Below are 17,111 nucleotides of genomic sequence, written 5' to 3'. Positions count from 1 at the left end.
ATATACTCCAGTTTCTCCCTGTTAGCTGCTATAGCGAAACCTGAGGTGCCAAGGGAAAAAAATCCCACAGCTTCAGAAAACTCCAGCTTCAAATGATGATACGTCAGGGATTTCAAACCATCCCACTTGAAGATGAGGACTATCAACATCCACTGGATAAGCATGCTGCCTCCTTCTACTCCCCACTCTCCATCTCCACCACTGTAAACAACCCCCAAACCCCTATCTCTGACAGACAGCAAGGAGACCTGGACCCATAGGTAGGGACAACACCCATGCTCAGCTTGAAGCAGTTACAGAAGATGGACCATCGACCCTTTGCCCCTTGAAAGACTTTAAGGGTCCAGATTCCTTGAAGGGGGAATGTTAGAGCAGGTAGATAGCTAGATGTGAACAGAGAAAGGCGGACACAGGCCAAATGGCAGGAAACCATACATCTTGTAAACAGTGGGGGTCCTTGGGCAGACAAAGAAAAGCAGGAACTTCAGGACTGACAGGAAACCACACATTTGGGGTGATAAGTGTCCTGGAGCCAGACAAAGAAAGGTGGGAAAAGGCGCAACTCTCTGGAATCTGAAGGTAACATTTTGCTCATTATGCTCTCATTACAATAAAATTAGCCTTGCAGCTAAGAAGTTCCTATCATGCACCGACACCATGACACTTCTGATCAAGACTAAAGGACAAAAATCCCTCCTCCCTTCGGGAACGTGGAGCTGGGATGAAAATCAGGGAATCCTCCCCAATGAATATTCCATTCCTTCATTTCTATACCCCACATAACTGGCTTGCCAAAGAAGCTCAGCCCAGCTAGTCACTTGAGCCTGCCTGCTCTCTGAGCGTTCTGTTGCTTAAGTAAATCCTGGCTTTGCTTTCTTGACCTCTCTGTCTCGTCTCCGAATTCTTTCTGCCACGAGACAAGAACCTACTCTCCAGTAACATCCGGAAAGGGCAGGGGCCTCTGAGCCCCCACCCCTTTCAGGGCTTTGTGGACATGAATGTGGCATTGGAGAAGAGAGCAGGGACATAAACCCAGAACACTTAGGATTGGGGGGAGAACTGGGCGCTTGGTCTTAGTAATGTGTGATAAGGACTGAGAGCTAAGGAGTGAAGGACAAGAGATTCTCCACCTTCAACACTGTCGGGGAGTGGAGATGGCAAGGGAGGAAGGAAAGGGATGTGGTCCATAGACTTGAGGACTGACCTTTAGGAAGTCTTCACCTGCCTCCAGCTCCCAGGCCTCTGGGCCCTCTCCTTGGATGGGTGGCAGGGATAGGAGAGTCTTCACTGAATACACTTTGTACCTTTTTAGCTGTGAACCATGTTAATTACTACCTTTTAAAACTTATTATTATTACATTTTAAGGAAAATATACTTGAGCCATGCGAAGAAGGATTGCTTTTCAGTTGCAAGAGGAGTTGCAGAGTTGCTCAGTTGCAAAGTCCTGTCTTGGCCTGCCCAGGGCCTGGGAGGGTGGGCAAATGTTCCTTGGATTCAGTTTAACATGAAGACCCAGAAAAGGCCACACTGGAAGCAGGGAACAGCACCACAATTCCCATGGGGCACAGCGCCCTGATGTCTGGTCACTAGGGGCTGCACCTAGGCCTGGGTCATTCAGGGCAGGGACCTGGGGCAGAGACACCCCAGTAGAGTTGCCAAAATGAGCAAGTGAAAATACAGGATGCCCAGGTAAGTTGGAACGTCAGATAAACAATAAAAATGTTTAGTGTAAGTATGTCCCAAATATCGCATGAGATATACTTATACCAAAAAGGTTTCCATTGTTCATATGACATTCAAACTTGACTGGGCATTCTGTATTTTATTTGGCATCCCTACACCCCAAATATTGGCTGGAGAGGAAAAGCCACTCTTGCCATTTTCTTTTTTCAGTTTTCTGTTTTCATTTCTTAAATTGTTAACCCAAATTTCCACAGCCTTACCAGCCTATAGATGCAAATGAATTCACTTAAAAATAACAAATGTCGGGACTTCCCTGGTGGTCCAGTGGGTAAGACTCGGTGCTTCCAATTCAGGGGGCCTGGTGGGAACTAGATCCCACGTGCATGCCGCAACTAAAAGATCCCACATTCCACAAGGAAGAGCCTGTGTGCCGTAACTAAGACCCGGCGCTGCCAAAGTAAAAATGAATTTAAAAAACAAAAAACAAATGTCCCTGGTCTGCCCGTCTCCCAGTGCAGGACCTCGTCCCTCTAAGATACCACAGTCTGGGGCCTCCCCCAAAATGTCAGTTTCCTCTGCTCCTGTGGTAGCAGCGTGCCCTCTGGCCCCTAGGCCACAGGAGGGCAGCGGTTGCTTGGCTGAGTCGAGTCCGAGCCTGTGCCTCGGCGCCCTCTGCTGGTGAGTCCCAGACTGCAAACGCGGGGGCTGCTTGCGGGCGCTGGGCTCCACAATCCCACCGCGGGGCGAGCGCCTCCAGGGATGGGAAAAAGGCCCCCTTCTCCCACCTCTCACCGGGTCCGACAGCAGATGGTCTCTCCAACTGCCCTCCCTACCTCACCTCCTCCCTCCTCACGCCCTCTTCCTGGCTTTGTTCGCACCACATGAACAGGCGATGCTCCAGCCTGTGCCTCCTCTTGGCTCCCTCCACCCCAAACGCTCAGCCTGGCTCTGAGCTGACCAAAGGCTCCTCCAAGTGCCAGGCAGGCCAGACAATGGAAAAGCCCACAGTTCCCAAGGGTCACAGTCAGCTTCCCCGCCTGCTCCATCACCCACATCGTCCACGTCCTCCCCCAGACTGCCAGGTGAGCTTGTGTCCATTTAAATCTCCCATCCTCACCCCAGTAGTGCCTTGGCCTGTCTGTAGCAGCTCCTTTCAAGGAAGGATGGCTTATTCATTTTCTGTGTCTCCACCAGGCGGGACTGTGTCTGTCTTGTGGCCACCAGATCCTCCTAGCATAGGCACAGAGCAGAGTGAACAAATACTGGCAAAATGAAGGTTGAGAGGCTGTGGTGGGGGTGAGGGGCCTCCCTGGATCAGAGGCAAAGAGTGATTTTTTTTTTTTTAATAAAGACACTTTATTTACAGATAATACAAAATAAACTACAGGACAAACTACTGTGCAGGAGGCGCGACGGCCCCCATTTTGACCCCCCTCCCCATCCCAGAATAACTTATATAAAAATTTTAAAAGGCCCTAGAAGGAGGGAGGGGCAGGGCTGGAAGCACCTTTGCTGATTGGGGATTGGGGCCTTCAGTCCTCATCCATCCTGTTCCAGTGCAGAGTGGACCCTGGCTTGCTCCCTTCCAAGTCCTGGGCCTGGCAAGGAGGGAACACAGTTGCAAGGGCAGTTGGTGGTCGTTACAGAGGCTCCCAGACCAAGGACTCTGACTTCTGACTCTGAAGGGTTTGAGTGAATAGGTTGGTAAGTGGCACTGGGGGCGGGCATAGGGTTGGCATTATTGCAGTGCTCCAGCCATCTTCCTCCTGGCCCTGGACACGGGTCTGCGCTGGCTTCTGGGGAGCAGCCGTGTCGGGGCAGGAGTGTGGGGATCCTCAAAGCGATGATGTTGTTGAGTCCACCACCTCGCGGCCGTTGCAAACAGTGGGGACAAACTGGGAGCCAGACCCTAGGGAAAGGAAGCTGGAGGTTGGGGCCAGTCCCAAGGTCCCTTATACAGTAGGGAAGCAGGGCGGCGGAGAGCAGCTCACCATCATCCCCCACACACCCTCTCCTGTCCAGCCTCATCTAGGGGGCACTTCACCCCCAGCCAAGGAATCTCAGCAACCCAGGGAGTTGCCCCCATGATGAGGAACTAAGGTGGGGAGAGGGGGCACAGGTGGAGAGGGGTCTTAGAAATAGATGGACGCTGACCTTGGCCGAGGCTGGAGCTGGCTCTGGCAGCTGCACTGCTGAAGCGGCTGGTGGGTGTGCGGTGGCTAACCACATTCTTCTGTGGCTGGAACAGGATGATGTGCAGCTTGGGCGCGAAGAGACAGCCGAGCACCACAGAGCCGCTGAGGCTGACGGACACACACATGGTGGTGGTCTGCACCTGTGATGGGAGAGGTCAAGGATGAGTCTGTCCCACAGGCCTGGGCCTGGCCCCAGGGACCCTGCCCAGGAGGTGGGGTAAGGAGCAGGGGAGACCGTAAGCATCCAACACTGGACCTTGGTCCGTCTGCCAAGCTCCAAAGAATTTTTAGGAAGGTTGGGCACAGTCCCAGCATCAGCCCCAGTGCACCGTCTTCCAGGACGACCAGCTGTGGGGGTGAACATGCAGAGTGCATGTGGGAGTGGGTGTGCAGGCATGTGTGTGTGTGCGGGTGTGTGTAGGGGTGCAGGTATGGAGTGCATGCATGTAAGGGCATGAATATCTGTACGGGGTGTGTGTGTGTAGGGGGTGGTGAGAGTGTGCAGTTGTGTGTGTAAGTATAGGATGCATGTATATGGATGTGTGGGAAGATGTGGATGTTTGCCAGGTGTGCTGGTTTGTGCACATGTGTGAGCGTAGGGATATGTGTGTGCACGCATGTGTGTGTGGGTACTGTGTGTGTACATGCCAGGTAAGTCCTTAGCCACCTATGATTGGCATGCAAATGCAAATCATATGCAAATACAGGCTGAGTCAGAGCAGATTCCCTCCCCAGCTCGAGCCTCCACTGCCCAGGCAGGTGGCCCAGCAGGTGCAAGAGCAGCCACACCCAGCCGTCCCTGGCCACCGGCACTGCCCACCATACCTCTGTCCTGAGGAAAAGGGCTTTTGCAGGGGCTCTTGCCTCAATTTTCCTGCTCCTTTAATTGTTAAAATTGTCAGCTCAGACCCTGCTCTATACTCCCAAGCTGAGTGACCTTAGGCAAGGAATTGAACCTCCCTGAGTCTCCATTTCTTCATCTGTAAAACGGGGAGAGCCACAGAATTTACTCCAGAATTGTGAGGATTACCCAAGATTAACCTCTTATTGTTCAGAGCTCAGCTCACCTGTCACCTTCTTGGGGAGGTCTGCCCTGACCACTCCATCTGAAGCAGCCATTGCCCCTTGAAGCTGAGGAGACGCATTGAGCACTCAGTGCCAGTTGGAATTTTGCTAGGAAGCCACCAACTGGGGTACAGTTTTCACCTGCTTTGACCTTCCTGAACCCTACACCCCAGATCTCCTCCCCCTCTTTGCTTCACCTTTCCTGACCTCCCTGGTTTCATCTCTCAATCCCAGAGTTGCACAGCTCTGGGGGCACCACGCCACACTGCACAGCTCCAAGGGGCATCAAAGCATTGTACCCTCTGGGGCTGCTGGTTTAATAGCTCTGCCATTCCCATTCCTGCTTCACTCTCACCTCTGCCTACCTTTCCACCATGTACACCCCCCCCCACCTCAACTCCAGGCGAGGGGGAGGGCAATGCAGACCCTCTGCTCCAATCAGCTTCCATATTGGCTGCCCTCCCCACCTCCTCCACCCTACCTATTCCCACCTGCCTGTGCTGCAGAGTCCAGTTCAAGGACCCCTCTTCCAAAAAGCCCTCTCTGACTTCCTACACACTCATACACACACCACCACCACCACCACATACACACCTCCCTCTTCTGTATTCTCACTGGGGCCTTTTGTCAACCTAAACCAGTCAGCAGCTCTTTGGTCAATCACCCTGCTAGTCTGGGAGCTCCACAAAAGCAGAGACCAGGGCTCCCCTTCTGCAGCCAACCCCTCAGTGGAGCAGGGTAGAGCCTCTGCTGATTTGGACACATTTCGGCACCTCCACCTCCACCCAGGTTAGGAGATAACATCTGAGTCCTGAAATCTCTTCTCAGCTCTAATTCCTCCACCTCCATGGCCATTTCCCCAGGCCCCACTCAACCTTCCCACCTTCCCCTGGGGTCCACTCCTAACTGGGCCACCACAAGCTGTGTGCTCCTGGGTGAGGATTTAACCTGTTGGAGCCTCAGAGTTATCAGAAGATTAAATGAGATATCAGGAAATAGAAGGTCCTGTGTCCCACTCCACCCTGCCCCCCACCCACCCCCGGGCCTCAGCCCACCCTGGAGCAGGTAGCTCACCCGGTAGTCACTGGAGGTGACATAGAAGATGGGCAGGAAGGCCAGCCAGATGATGCAGGTGGTGTACATGGTGAAGCCGATGAACTTGGCCTCATTGAAGTTTTCAGGGCACTTGCGGGTCTTGAAGGCATAGAGTGTGCAGAGCGCAATGAGGAGCACATTGTAGGCCAGCGAGCCCAGCATGCTTGCATCGCGGTGGTTGCAGCGCAATGTCACTACCTCCCGCCGCTCAGGGGCTGTCTCCTTGCCCGTGCCTGGTGCCTCCACCACCAGCCAGGCAGCCACGATGAGCAGCTGGCCCGAGATAAGGGCCAGACAGATGGCCACCTGCGAGGCAGGGCTGATGAAGCGTGGCCGCTGGGCTCCCTCCCGGGCCCCACCGAAGATGCGCGCAATGCGGTTGGTCTTGGTGAGCAGGGCCGAGTAGCAGACGGAGAAGGCAGTGCCCAAACCGAGGCGCCGTAAGGTGCACACCACTGTGGATGGCTTGGCAATGAAGACGAAGGTCATGCAGTAGCAGAGGAAGACACCACCCAGCAGAATGTAGCAGAGCTCCCGGCCAGAGGCCTTGACCACTGGGGTGGCATTGTGCCGCACGAAGACGCCCAGTACAAAGAGGGTGGCCAGGGCGCCTAGGCAGGCGATGGTGACAGGTCCCACGGCCCAGGCATCGCCCCAGCGGATGTACTCCTGGGGCAGCTCAAAGCAGCCAGTCAGGCTGGCATTGGGCCAGTAGCCCAGGCCACAGTCAGCACAGGTGAACTCATCCAGCCGGTACTCGTAGGGCTGGCAGGGGATGCAGAGCCAGCAGCAGACCTCCCCCGGCTGCATGCTTTTCACCTCATTCTGGAGGCAGGGCTCACTGCAGCGAGAGGCGGGCAGGGGCCCGGCTGAGAGGGAGGCCCATGGGATGAGGCTGGTGTCCAGGGTCAGGCCTTCTGCCCAGTAGCCCACCTTCTGGTAGCGATAGCGCCCACTGCCTGCCCGCAGATAGGTGAAGATATTGTAGCGACCAATACCGTCCCCAAAGCGGTCGAAGCGGACCTCACTGTGGGTGTCAGCTGGGCGGAAGGGGGCTGGGGTCAGGGAGGGAAGGAAGAGAGGGTTGGATTGGTGGGTCATCCTGATGTGACCTCAACCCTAACATAGAACTCAAACCCCAAAGCTTAGGTCAGCCCTCATCCTTCTGATCCTCAACCCAGCACTAAAGCCAGCCTAACCCCAGCCATTTTTCTAAATGAGAGGCTACAACAAACCCCAACCCTAAGCCCCAAATAGAACCCCAACCTTAAAATCCAGGCACCTCCACAAACCTAATGCCCACACCAATCCCCAACCATGACTCCCAAAACCCAGCCTTAGACCTTCCAACCCAGACCCCAGACCCCAACTTTATCCCAACACACACCACAGCCCTTTCCCCAAACCTACCATGGAGACCCCCTAAGGCTAAACTCGACCTTAGGTCTAGTCCTGGTCCTACTTTTAATCCCATCAATGACATCCCCAGCTCCAGCCCCGGACAGTCCTAACACTGATCCCAGTGCAAGCTGAATCCCAACCTCAGTGGTCACCTGGAACCACCAATGTTCACCAGAATATGCTTGGCAGGCAGCACACAAATCACTCTACTCTCCATCCCCACTCCCCTGTGAACCTCACATCTCTCAGCCAGGCTCAGAAGGCAGGTACCCCTGTCATCCCAGGTCCCAGTGAGAAATGGTGTTCAAGTTAGCAGATCATGTACTTAAGGCCCTGTGGTGAATGGTGCAGCCTGGTGTTGAATGCAGGTCCCCCGCAGCCCCTACTCTTTCTACCCAAAAAAGTCCTCAAAATCCAACTTGAGCCCTACCATAAATTCCACTTAGCCCAGCGGGCTAAATTCAGCCTTGTTCTAATGTCAACCCAATCAGACCCAAATGCAACACTAACCCCCACTCTGATTCTCCCATAACTCTGAATGTCAGTCTTATTGGAATTACTATTCCTCTTGATCCTGGTCCAGTACTCCAAGCTTTGTCAGCCCTGGCACCCTCTCTCACTGTTCCCACAGTGATTCTTCCTGAAGCAAAACGATGATTCTGAGGCATTTATTTTTCTTGAAGCTGGAACTTCTATTAAAATAACTTTTGGTTTGAAGAGACTGTGGCCACCTTGAGTGGAAAACCAAGATTAGGAATAGAAATTTTCCTGGAAAATAGTGTGTCATCCTGATGCACCTTCTTTCTGACTCTCACTGATATTTTGCTGCCTGACAATGGGCTTGAGGTCTCCTGATCCCTACTCCCTGCATGATAAAGAGACAGGAGATAAAGGGCAAGGCCCAAGCAGGAACCAGAGATCCTCACAGTGAAGGACCAGGCCAGACATCTACTCTCTGGAAGGAACTCAGAAAGTGGAACCTTAGTCCTGGCTCCTGTTGGAGTCCTCTCTGCCTAGCTGTCCTTGTTCTGGCTCTGACACCAGCCCCTTGGGTAATACCCTTACTTGCTATGGGCTATGTTTTCTTAGCCGTGTACTAGAACCTGAGGGCCTGTTCCCTTTCACCCTCCGAGGGCCAGCTGCCTGGTGGACACTGGCCAGCACCATTACCATCGAACTTGACGTTGAGCACGAAGTCTTTGTAGAGGCGGCGCCCATTGACAGGCCGCATTGCATCACAGAGGCGGGTGGTGTTGGGGCAGAGGGCGCGATGCATGTTGTGCAGCGCGTGGGCCATGGCATACACCGCATTGACCACAAACATGATCTTGGACTCTTGCTCAAAGGGCACAGCCTGCAGGGAGTGGGCTGCACAGTCTCTCTGCCGGAAGCTGCAGCGGAACCTCTGCTCCCAGAACTCGCGGAACCAGGGGTTCCGGCTGTTATTCCACGGGTCCAGGCTCCGGAAGTAGGAGGCAAAGTCGCTGATGGGGTAGGAAGCCAGCTCTATGGTGATGGCACCTTCAGCAGCGCCCTCGCTACCTGCCACCACGCTCTCCAGGGCCCCCCAGCCATCGCTGGCCACCCAGGTGAAGCTGGCATTGAGACGCTGGGTGGCAGCGAGGAGCTCGCGGGCGTCCTCGGAACGGGTGAATAGGACAGCCACACGGGCACTGGGTTTCTGCAGCAGGGCTCGCACCACGCCCTCGAAGGCTGTGCGGCTCATAGCACGGCCCACCTTCTCCGAGGTGGCCACACAGATGTTGCGGGCACGGGCCTCTAGCTCAAAGGCTTCGATGCCTGTCTCGCCATAGTCGCCCTCGGATGCCACAGTGGACACGTAGGTCCAGTTGAAGAAGCGGAGAATCTCAGCCATGGCTTTGGCTTGGAAGAAGTCAGGGGGCACCGTGCGGGCAAAGTAGTCATAGCGGGACTTGTCACTCAGCTTGGCACTAGTGGATGCATAGCTGATCTGAGGGATCTGAAATAGCCGCAGGAGGTTGGCCACCTGGGGGAGGGGTAGAGAGGGCGAAGATAGAGACCAAGTCAAATGCTGGAGACGGATGTGCCCCCACAGCTATTGGACCTTGGAATCAAGTGCCCATGTGGTTGGCCCTGAGGTCTCCCTCTCCCAAAATAACTATATCTTTCTTTTTTTGTGCGGTACGCGGGCCTCTCACTGTTGTGGCCTCTTCCGTTGCGGAGCACAGGCTCCCGATGCACAGGCTCAGCAGCCATGGCTCACGGGCCCAGCCGCTCCGCGGCATGTGGGATCTTCCCGGACCGGGGCACGAACCCGTGTCCCCTGCATCGGCAGGCGGACTCTCAACCACTGCGCCACCAGGGAAGCCCAAGACCTATATCTTGTCTTGATGTGTCTTCCCCCTGGTGGCAGGGAGTTTTCTATCCCTTCCCAAGGGCTGAGAAAGACCCAGGGCCAAGGCACCAGGGTCCTGAGCCACACCTGAACCCCTCTGCTGTCTCCCTTCAGACTCATGGCAGTAACAAAGAGAGAGAGCTAAGGGAAGGCCCAAGTCCTGGGTGGAGAGAGGTTGGCCACTGGCTGTACAGGGAAAAGTAGGCCCTAGATGGCAAGTGGGATGCTCAGGGCTCTTAAGCTCTCTACCCCGGAGTCAATTCTGATGGGATGATGGAGAAAGGAGGAAAAGACTCCCCCAGGAAGACCCAGATTTGAGGGCTCCATAGCTCTGAGAGCCCAAGAGTTGGTCTCCACTGGATGCCTGAACCTGAAATAAACAAGGCTTCCTGCCTACCACCGCCTGCCTGGCAGCCGATCTCCCACCCCCAGATTCCTGGGACCTGCCCCTAAGAGTGGGGTCCAGCCAAGGACCAGGTGGGATGGTGGGTAGGTGAGAGCAGGGCATGGCCCAGGTTCCACAAGCGGGAGTTAGGTCCTGTATTTGCAACTGGGACACAGGTTTTTACTCTGACAGTGTCAATGCCTTCCCTGTACTTTCTAACTCTGTGCCCCTGGGCAAGTTAGCAAACCTCCCTGAGCCTCAGTTTCTCATTCCTGCCTTACAAGGTTGATGAGCAGATAAAAATGATGTATGTGAAGCCACAATGCCTGGAAGATGATAGGGGTTTTGGCAAGAGAGAAGGGGCCAGAATATGGAGGAATCATTAACAGGCAGGTGCAGCCTATGGATAAAGGACTGAGCTTTGCTTTGACCCAGACAAGGAAAAAGCAGACTGATGTTGAGGTGTGGGCCCTGTTGCAGGAGGCAGGCAACTTGGGGTTGGAGAGAGGTAACTGGGCTCCTGGAGATGAATACATGGGGCGCTGAAGAGAATTGTGAGGAGTGGGTGCTGGGAAAGCACCCCAGAGGCCCCTGCAGACATCAGCAGGTGGGAGGCTGCCTACCCATCCCTGCCTCTGCACCCCCAGGGCTGCAGATGTAGGTGCTGCTACAGCCACACCTGTCCAAGCTACTGCTGGACACTTCCAGTAGCTGGGACTAGTAGGACTGGTCATTCATTCCCTGCAATAGGGGTATGAGCAGGCTTCCCCAACCCCAGGCCAGAAGCTGCCTTCATGGTTTAGACTCCTGCTTCCTTTCTCCTAAACAAGCCTTCCAGGTCAGAGGTCCTGGCCCTGCTTCTGATGGCAATGCCCTCTGCTGGCCTCCTAAAGGAAGCTGAGGCCCCAGACAAGGCCCTCCTTGCAACACTCCCAACCCCAATCCCAGCTCTGGCCTCACCTTCCAGCAGCCTATGTCAGGCACCAGGAAGGTAAGGGTCCAAGCAAGAGGAGGAACCCAGTCAGGGACAGGGAGGATCCCACCTGGGCTAAAGCAGCCAGATGTGGCAAGGGACATTAGCTGAGCCCTCTGCTGACCCCTTGTGGGAGAACAGGAGGAGGGAGGACCTGGTTCTCTCCCCTTTCCACCCCTTCAAATCCTACACCCACTGAAGACCCTTGGGTACCCTCCTCCTCACCTCCACACACATCCTGCTTCTCTTCCTTCTGGGTCCCCAACCCCTGTTTCTCTTCTCTGGTTTGCTCTTGGCTTCTATTTTCCACCCCTTTCCAATCCAAAGACAGATGACCTGACAGTCCCGGAGGTCCTTGGCTGAGAGCCCTAGGTTCACGTCTCCACTTTGTGAGCACCTGGACTTGTGCCTTGCCTCTCTCCAAGCCTCAGTTTCTTCATCTATGAAATGGCTTAATAACAATAGCAGCTAATGTTGATTACGCCGTTATGATCTGCCAGGCCCACTCATTAAATTTCCACCACACCCCTAAGAGTGGTAAGTATTATGAGTCCCATTTTATAAGGATGAAACTGAGGCACAGAAGGAGAAATAATGTCCAGAGTCACACAGTAAGTGGGAGAGCCAGGATTCAAAACGCCTATTAAGTTTCTTAGGGCTGTATAACATCAGATGTGTGTGTGCGTATGTGTTGGAAGTGGGATGCTTTCCTTGCACAGTCTCTAAAATTGTACTCCCATTTTGCCACAGGGGCACTTTCTTAGTCTTCTGTAAAAAGCTACTCGAAGGAAGCTTCTAGTCCCTCTTCTAATGCATGGTAGCCCAGAGCCCCTGCTCAGCAGGAATTCCAGGTCCCCACCTCTGGCCTCCCTCCCCAGCCCCCACTTAAACAGCCCCCATGTACCTGGATAGAGACATCGCTGTAGGAGCCGCCAATGACACCAGTGATGGCAGTGGGAGCATCACCATGGGTGGCATAAGAACCATCGGGGCAAACATGGCGTGAGCCATCGGCACCATGGCTGAGTGATGCACGCACGAAGTCAAGTGCCTGCTCCAGGGCATGTGTGTCCTTGGAGCAACTGTCGAGTATGTGTGCACCCAGGCGCACGCCCGGCAGCAGGCTTGGGTCATGGTTGATACGATCCAGCGCAAAAAGCATGGCCTCCAGGCGCTGGATGCCGCGATGTTCATTGACAGGACCACACTCCTCTGCTGGGCCGCCCTTCTGGTGTACCGGAAACAGCCCACCCAGAATCAGGTCCCCCTCCAGGGTCAGCACCTTCTTGGCTGGGCCCTCAGCCACAGCGCCCCACAGCAGCAGCAGAGCCAGGAACCCAAGCAGTGATCCCATGGCCCCAAAGGGGATGGATGGGTCCAGCAGACCTGGGCCTCCAGGGGGTGAGGGCAGAAGCAGCAAAGGCAAAGAGAGGTATAAATAGACCAGGAAAGGACAGACAGGAAAAGGATGAGGAGGGACCCAGTTCCTGCAGAGAGAGAGAGAGAGAGAGAGACAGACAGACAGACAGACAGACAAACAGGTAGGGAACAGTGGAACCTGAGAGTGGCTACCCCTTCTGACTCCCCCAAACTCCTTTCCCAGGGACTGAGGAGCCAGGGAGAGGTGGTGCCCCTAACTAGGATGAGAAACTCCTGGGACACCCCTTTGGCCTGTCTCTCAGCCCTGCCCAGATCTGCGGCTGGAGATGGGCTCTGTGCCCATCCCAAATTTAGCAGAGATGGAGGATTACAGAGAGGAAAGGCCCAAACAGAAAACAGAAGACCCAGAAGAATGTCCAACACCCTGCCAAAACCTCCCGGGACCCCAAAGTCAACAGCTTTGCAGCAAAAGGTCACAGTTACAAACTTGGGAGTCCAGTCCCTATCCTGAGCCTTGGATTTCCAGAGAGGAGCCATCGCTGGCTGAGAACAAAGGGTAGTTAGCCTCCAACCTCTAAGGAAACTGAAGCCCAGGTGAGCACCCAAGGTTCCCAGCCTCTCGTTCTTAAAAAGCCATCCCCAATACCCCCTGACTGGGGAAGTAATAGAGACTCTAGGATTTGGAAGTTAGATAACAAGGTAGAGAGGCTGGCCCTAGAAAGGGACACCGAAGTGACCACAGGTCCTAAAGTCAACAGGGAAAGTAGATGTGAGTGTATGTGTGTGTCAGGGGTGGGGGGGCAGTCCATCTGGTCAAAATCTCAAAACAGGGCTCAAGGTGAGATTTTGGACACGCTAGCGCTATATAGACTGCCGTTTGAGACTTTTTGCTTTCGTTTTCTCTTCAGCTCAGAACCAAGCAGAGAAAGTCACCATCTCCAGACTCCCCATCCTTGGTCTCAGGGCCCTGTCCATCCTGGCCCCGGCCCTCAGAGACCCTGCCTCCCTCTTCCACTCTGCACCCTATATTTGTGCCCCAGCTGCCCTCCCAGACACCCATCCCAAACAGGTTGTCACAATCACACAGGCTTGGGAAGGCTAGCAGAGGGAAACTGAGCCTGAAGAAGGGCAGAACTAGTTGAAGGACCCCATATCCTGGCCACAGAGACTGGGGCTCTTCATTTTGCCCCCTCAGCTCCCCAGGGTTAGTCTGCCACTGGGGCTAGGCCAGGAGAACTGCGATCCTGTGTATAGCCAGAAAGCAGCAGCTCAAGCAGGCAAACAGGAGAGAGAGGTAAGCATGAAGCCCAACACAGATGGGGACACGGACCCAGATGGGGGCTGAGGTCCAAACTGGTCAAGACCACGATCCTCCCACAGGGGGGGCTGGGACCAAAGCTCCAACAAGGGACAGAACCCTGAAGGGAGAGAGAACCCTAGAAGGGGGCAGCCTGGGGGCCTGGGCCATAAAATTCAGGGAGGGAGCGATGGAGCCTGGGAGGCTGAGACAAAGACAGAGGCACAGACAGAAAGACTGACCAAAGGACGGAGGGGCAGGAAGAACGAGGGATCGAGATGCAGAGCGTGCGTTCTTTGGGGAAGAAAGGCGGGACGTCTAGGGCTGTCTTCCCGCTTCCCGGGGCTCCTGCCAAGCGTTGTCTGGACGCCCTGGCCAGTCTCAGCCCCAGGAGCCCCAGAACTCGAGGGCCCGTGGGACCCCAGGACGTGGGGTCAGGATCGATAAGGTCGGTGGCGGCCGCGGCACCACCAGGCTTACCCTACCTTGCGCGCCCGGCTCTGGCGCGGAGAAAAACGGAGAGGAGCCGGGGGCGCGGGGTTCCAGCTCCCGCTAGAGCGCTCGCTCGCTCGCTCGCTCGCTGGCTGGCTCGGCAGCTCTGCGCTCTCCGCCCGCCCGCTCAACCTGCAGCTTTCAATCGCGGCCCGCCCCGCCCCGCCCCCGGCCCCGGCCCGCCCTCAGCCCCTCCTCCATTCCTCCCCATTCCAGATCTCCCGCGGCCAACCGGGCCTCCGCCTCCCCCCAGACTCCTCCAACGCTCCCCTCTTCAGGCGCACCGGCCCGGCGCTGTCCGCCGCGTGGTGCTGAATCCTCGGGCTCTCCCACCCTGTGCTGGAGCAGTTGCCTCTTGGCCCCCTCCACCCCAAGTCAGACTGCGTCCCAGAGAGCAGCGGGCATGAGGCACTGGGCTGGGAAGGTCACTGAGCCCCGGGAGGTGCGCACAGTGCTATGGGTTCCCATCTGCGAGAGCGGGAGGGCTGGCCCTAGGGTAGTGGGGTCCACTGGGAGATAGGTAAAGAGGCACGTAAGAGATAGGTGGAGCGCTTAGCCTGCTGCATCCCTGTCCTCACACTGATTCTCCGTATCCATGAACTGCAGTTCTGTCCACATGCCAGGCCTGGGGTGGGGGAATGTGTCTTCAGCCCCAAGTGCGAGCTGGGGCCTGAGTCACTAGAAGGAAGAGATGGAGTGTGGGGGGGTAGGATCAGAGGAGGATGGGACATTCTCTTCCTTCCTGCAGATGACCTTTAAAACCACTACACCCCACACACATCCAGCCCTGACCTCCCCCCCACCCCTCCACTAATCTCCACTCTCTTGTGCAAAGGGCATTAATGGCAAAGAGATACCAATCTGGGGTGGGGCTGCAGGACCAGGGACTCAGGGTCAACCCTGAGGGACAGGCTGGGGCTGGCAGGGGGATCTGGGAGGGAGGAGGCTGGGGAAGAGGCTCCTGAAACTGGCTGCTGCATAGGAGGGAGCAGGAGCTGGAGCCCGAGCAGAGGGAGGACAGCTCTGAGAAGATGTTCTTGAGTCTTCTTCCCTCCTGCAGCAGAGTGCGGAAGGATACCCCTGGGTAGGGGTGGTGGATAATCTGCATCGCCACACTGTACTGAGGGATTTGGAGAGGGGGGCTGCACCCAGATTTAGCCCCAGAGCCATAACGCACACACTAACATGTACTTAGGGGCACAGCATCTCTACACGTTCCCCTGGTGCTGCCCTTTCTTCCACAGGTGTCAGTAGAGGTAAGGCTAGCTCAGATGCATGCCAATGAGCACATGCTAATCCCAGGTCCCTCTGGTACACACACCTACATATGGGCTTGGCGTTGGGGGTTGGGGGGCAGGGGGTTGTCACCAAGGAAGGACAGGCATTTTCCCCCGACACAGAAACTGGACGCTCCACTGCTCTGGAAAGAGCACAGCTGTACAACAGACCAAGACATCAAACCCAAACAAACTCCATCGCTAATATGAGGCAAAGTGGCAGCAGGATGAGGGTTCAGAGCTGTCAGACAAGGCTGGAGAGACAGACATGCTGTCTGCCAGCTCCTGCTGTTCCCACCCTCTCCGCTGTCTCAGAGCAACTGCTCCCTGGGGTAGGTGAGTGATGGGCTGGGCCCCTGGAGCAGAGGGGCTGACAGTAGCAGGGTTCTGAAGTGAGAGGAGCTGCACAGCAGTCCCAGCCCACTCACCAAGGCAGCCTCACAAAAGACATGGGGCTTTATAAACACAGCACAAGCCCAAGTGGCCATTATATGGCCTGCAGCAAGTGAGCTGCACAGTCCCGCGACAGCACATGGACATGCAGTTACACACCCAGCTATGCACAAACACACACCCAGCCTTACATGCAGAGCTGTACATGTGGACACAGCCACACATAGCAGTACACATAAACACACAACTGCACACTCAGCTGTATACACAGACACAGCTGTAATTCATAGCTCTACATGTGGACACACAGCTGTACACATGAACACACATACGTAGCTGTACAGGTGAACATGTCCACACATATATAGCTATACTCATGGACACACAGCTGCAAAGACCTATAGCTTTACATATGGGCACAGAAAAACACACAGCTTTACACATGAACACACCCGCCAAACACAGTTGTACACAGACACATAACTACACACAGACAACTGTATATGGACAAAGCCCCCCGAGTAACGCTCCCAGATAGCCAGCCTCACACCCCTGTAATTCAACCAAAGTTAGACACTAAGCACAGCAACATGTGCACAGAGTCACATAGCCATCCACACAAGGTACAGCCACCACATAAAAGACCAAAGGCATGCGTGTGTTCACATGCACACACGCAGATACACAGCCACTGGCAGGCACAGCGGGGATGTCCTCACCGGCTGGAGAGATAACAGTGTCAGCACAGGCACACTCTAGCCACAGACACAAAGGCATCCCTTGGAAGCAGACTGAGGCAGGCTGTGAGCTCCCCACTCCTGAGCCCCAGAGGGCACTCCATGCTCAGCTTTCACACCCCTTGTCCTGATCTGCCTGCTCTCCGGCAGCCTGGGGGAGCCTCTGGGGCTGCTGCAATGGAGGGGCAGCTGTCAAGTGGGGCCAAAGAACAGGGAGTGAAAGGCCTCCAATTCCCTCTACCCCACCCCCCCCCAGGGTACCTGGCCAAGTTCTTTCCTCTCCTCAGGTTGGGGGTGCTCCTGCCCACTCTGGGGTCCCCAAGAACCAGAACAATTGTGGAACAAACAAATGCACAGTAC

The 17,111-nt window shown here is 55.3% G+C and overlaps 1 protein-coding gene across 1 annotated transcript; it reads right to left on the bottom strand.

Annotated features, from left to right (window-relative positions):
- Nucleotides 1-1,777: 1,777 nt before the first annotated feature.
- On the bottom strand, nucleotides 1,778-17,010 carry GRM2 (glutamate metabotropic receptor 2). The gene is made up of 5 exons (XM_089919418.1): nucleotides 12,080-17,010; nucleotides 8,611-9,448; nucleotides 6,019-7,094; nucleotides 3,839-4,019; nucleotides 1,778-3,593 (listed from the first exon to the last, which is right to left on the bottom strand). Exons 1-5 carry the CDS (start codon nucleotides 12,527-12,529, stop codon nucleotides 3,520-3,522), a joined length of 2,619 nt encoding a protein of 872 aa, XP_089775544.1. The 5' UTR covers nucleotides 12,530-17,010; the 3' UTR covers nucleotides 1,778-3,519.
- Nucleotides 17,011-17,111: the final 101 nt, after the last annotated feature.

Source organism: Delphinapterus leucas, chromosome 10, assembly GCF_059928025.1.
Source record: "Delphinapterus leucas isolate spDelLeu-1000000601 "Yukka" chromosome 10, BTC_Dleu_Yukka2, whole genome shotgun sequence".
NCBI classification, from domain to species: Eukaryota; Metazoa; Chordata; class Mammalia; order Artiodactyla; family Monodontidae; genus Delphinapterus; species Delphinapterus leucas.
The sequence above is the reverse complement of the archived record's forward strand: the minus strand, read 5'-3'. Positions and strand labels throughout refer to the sequence as shown.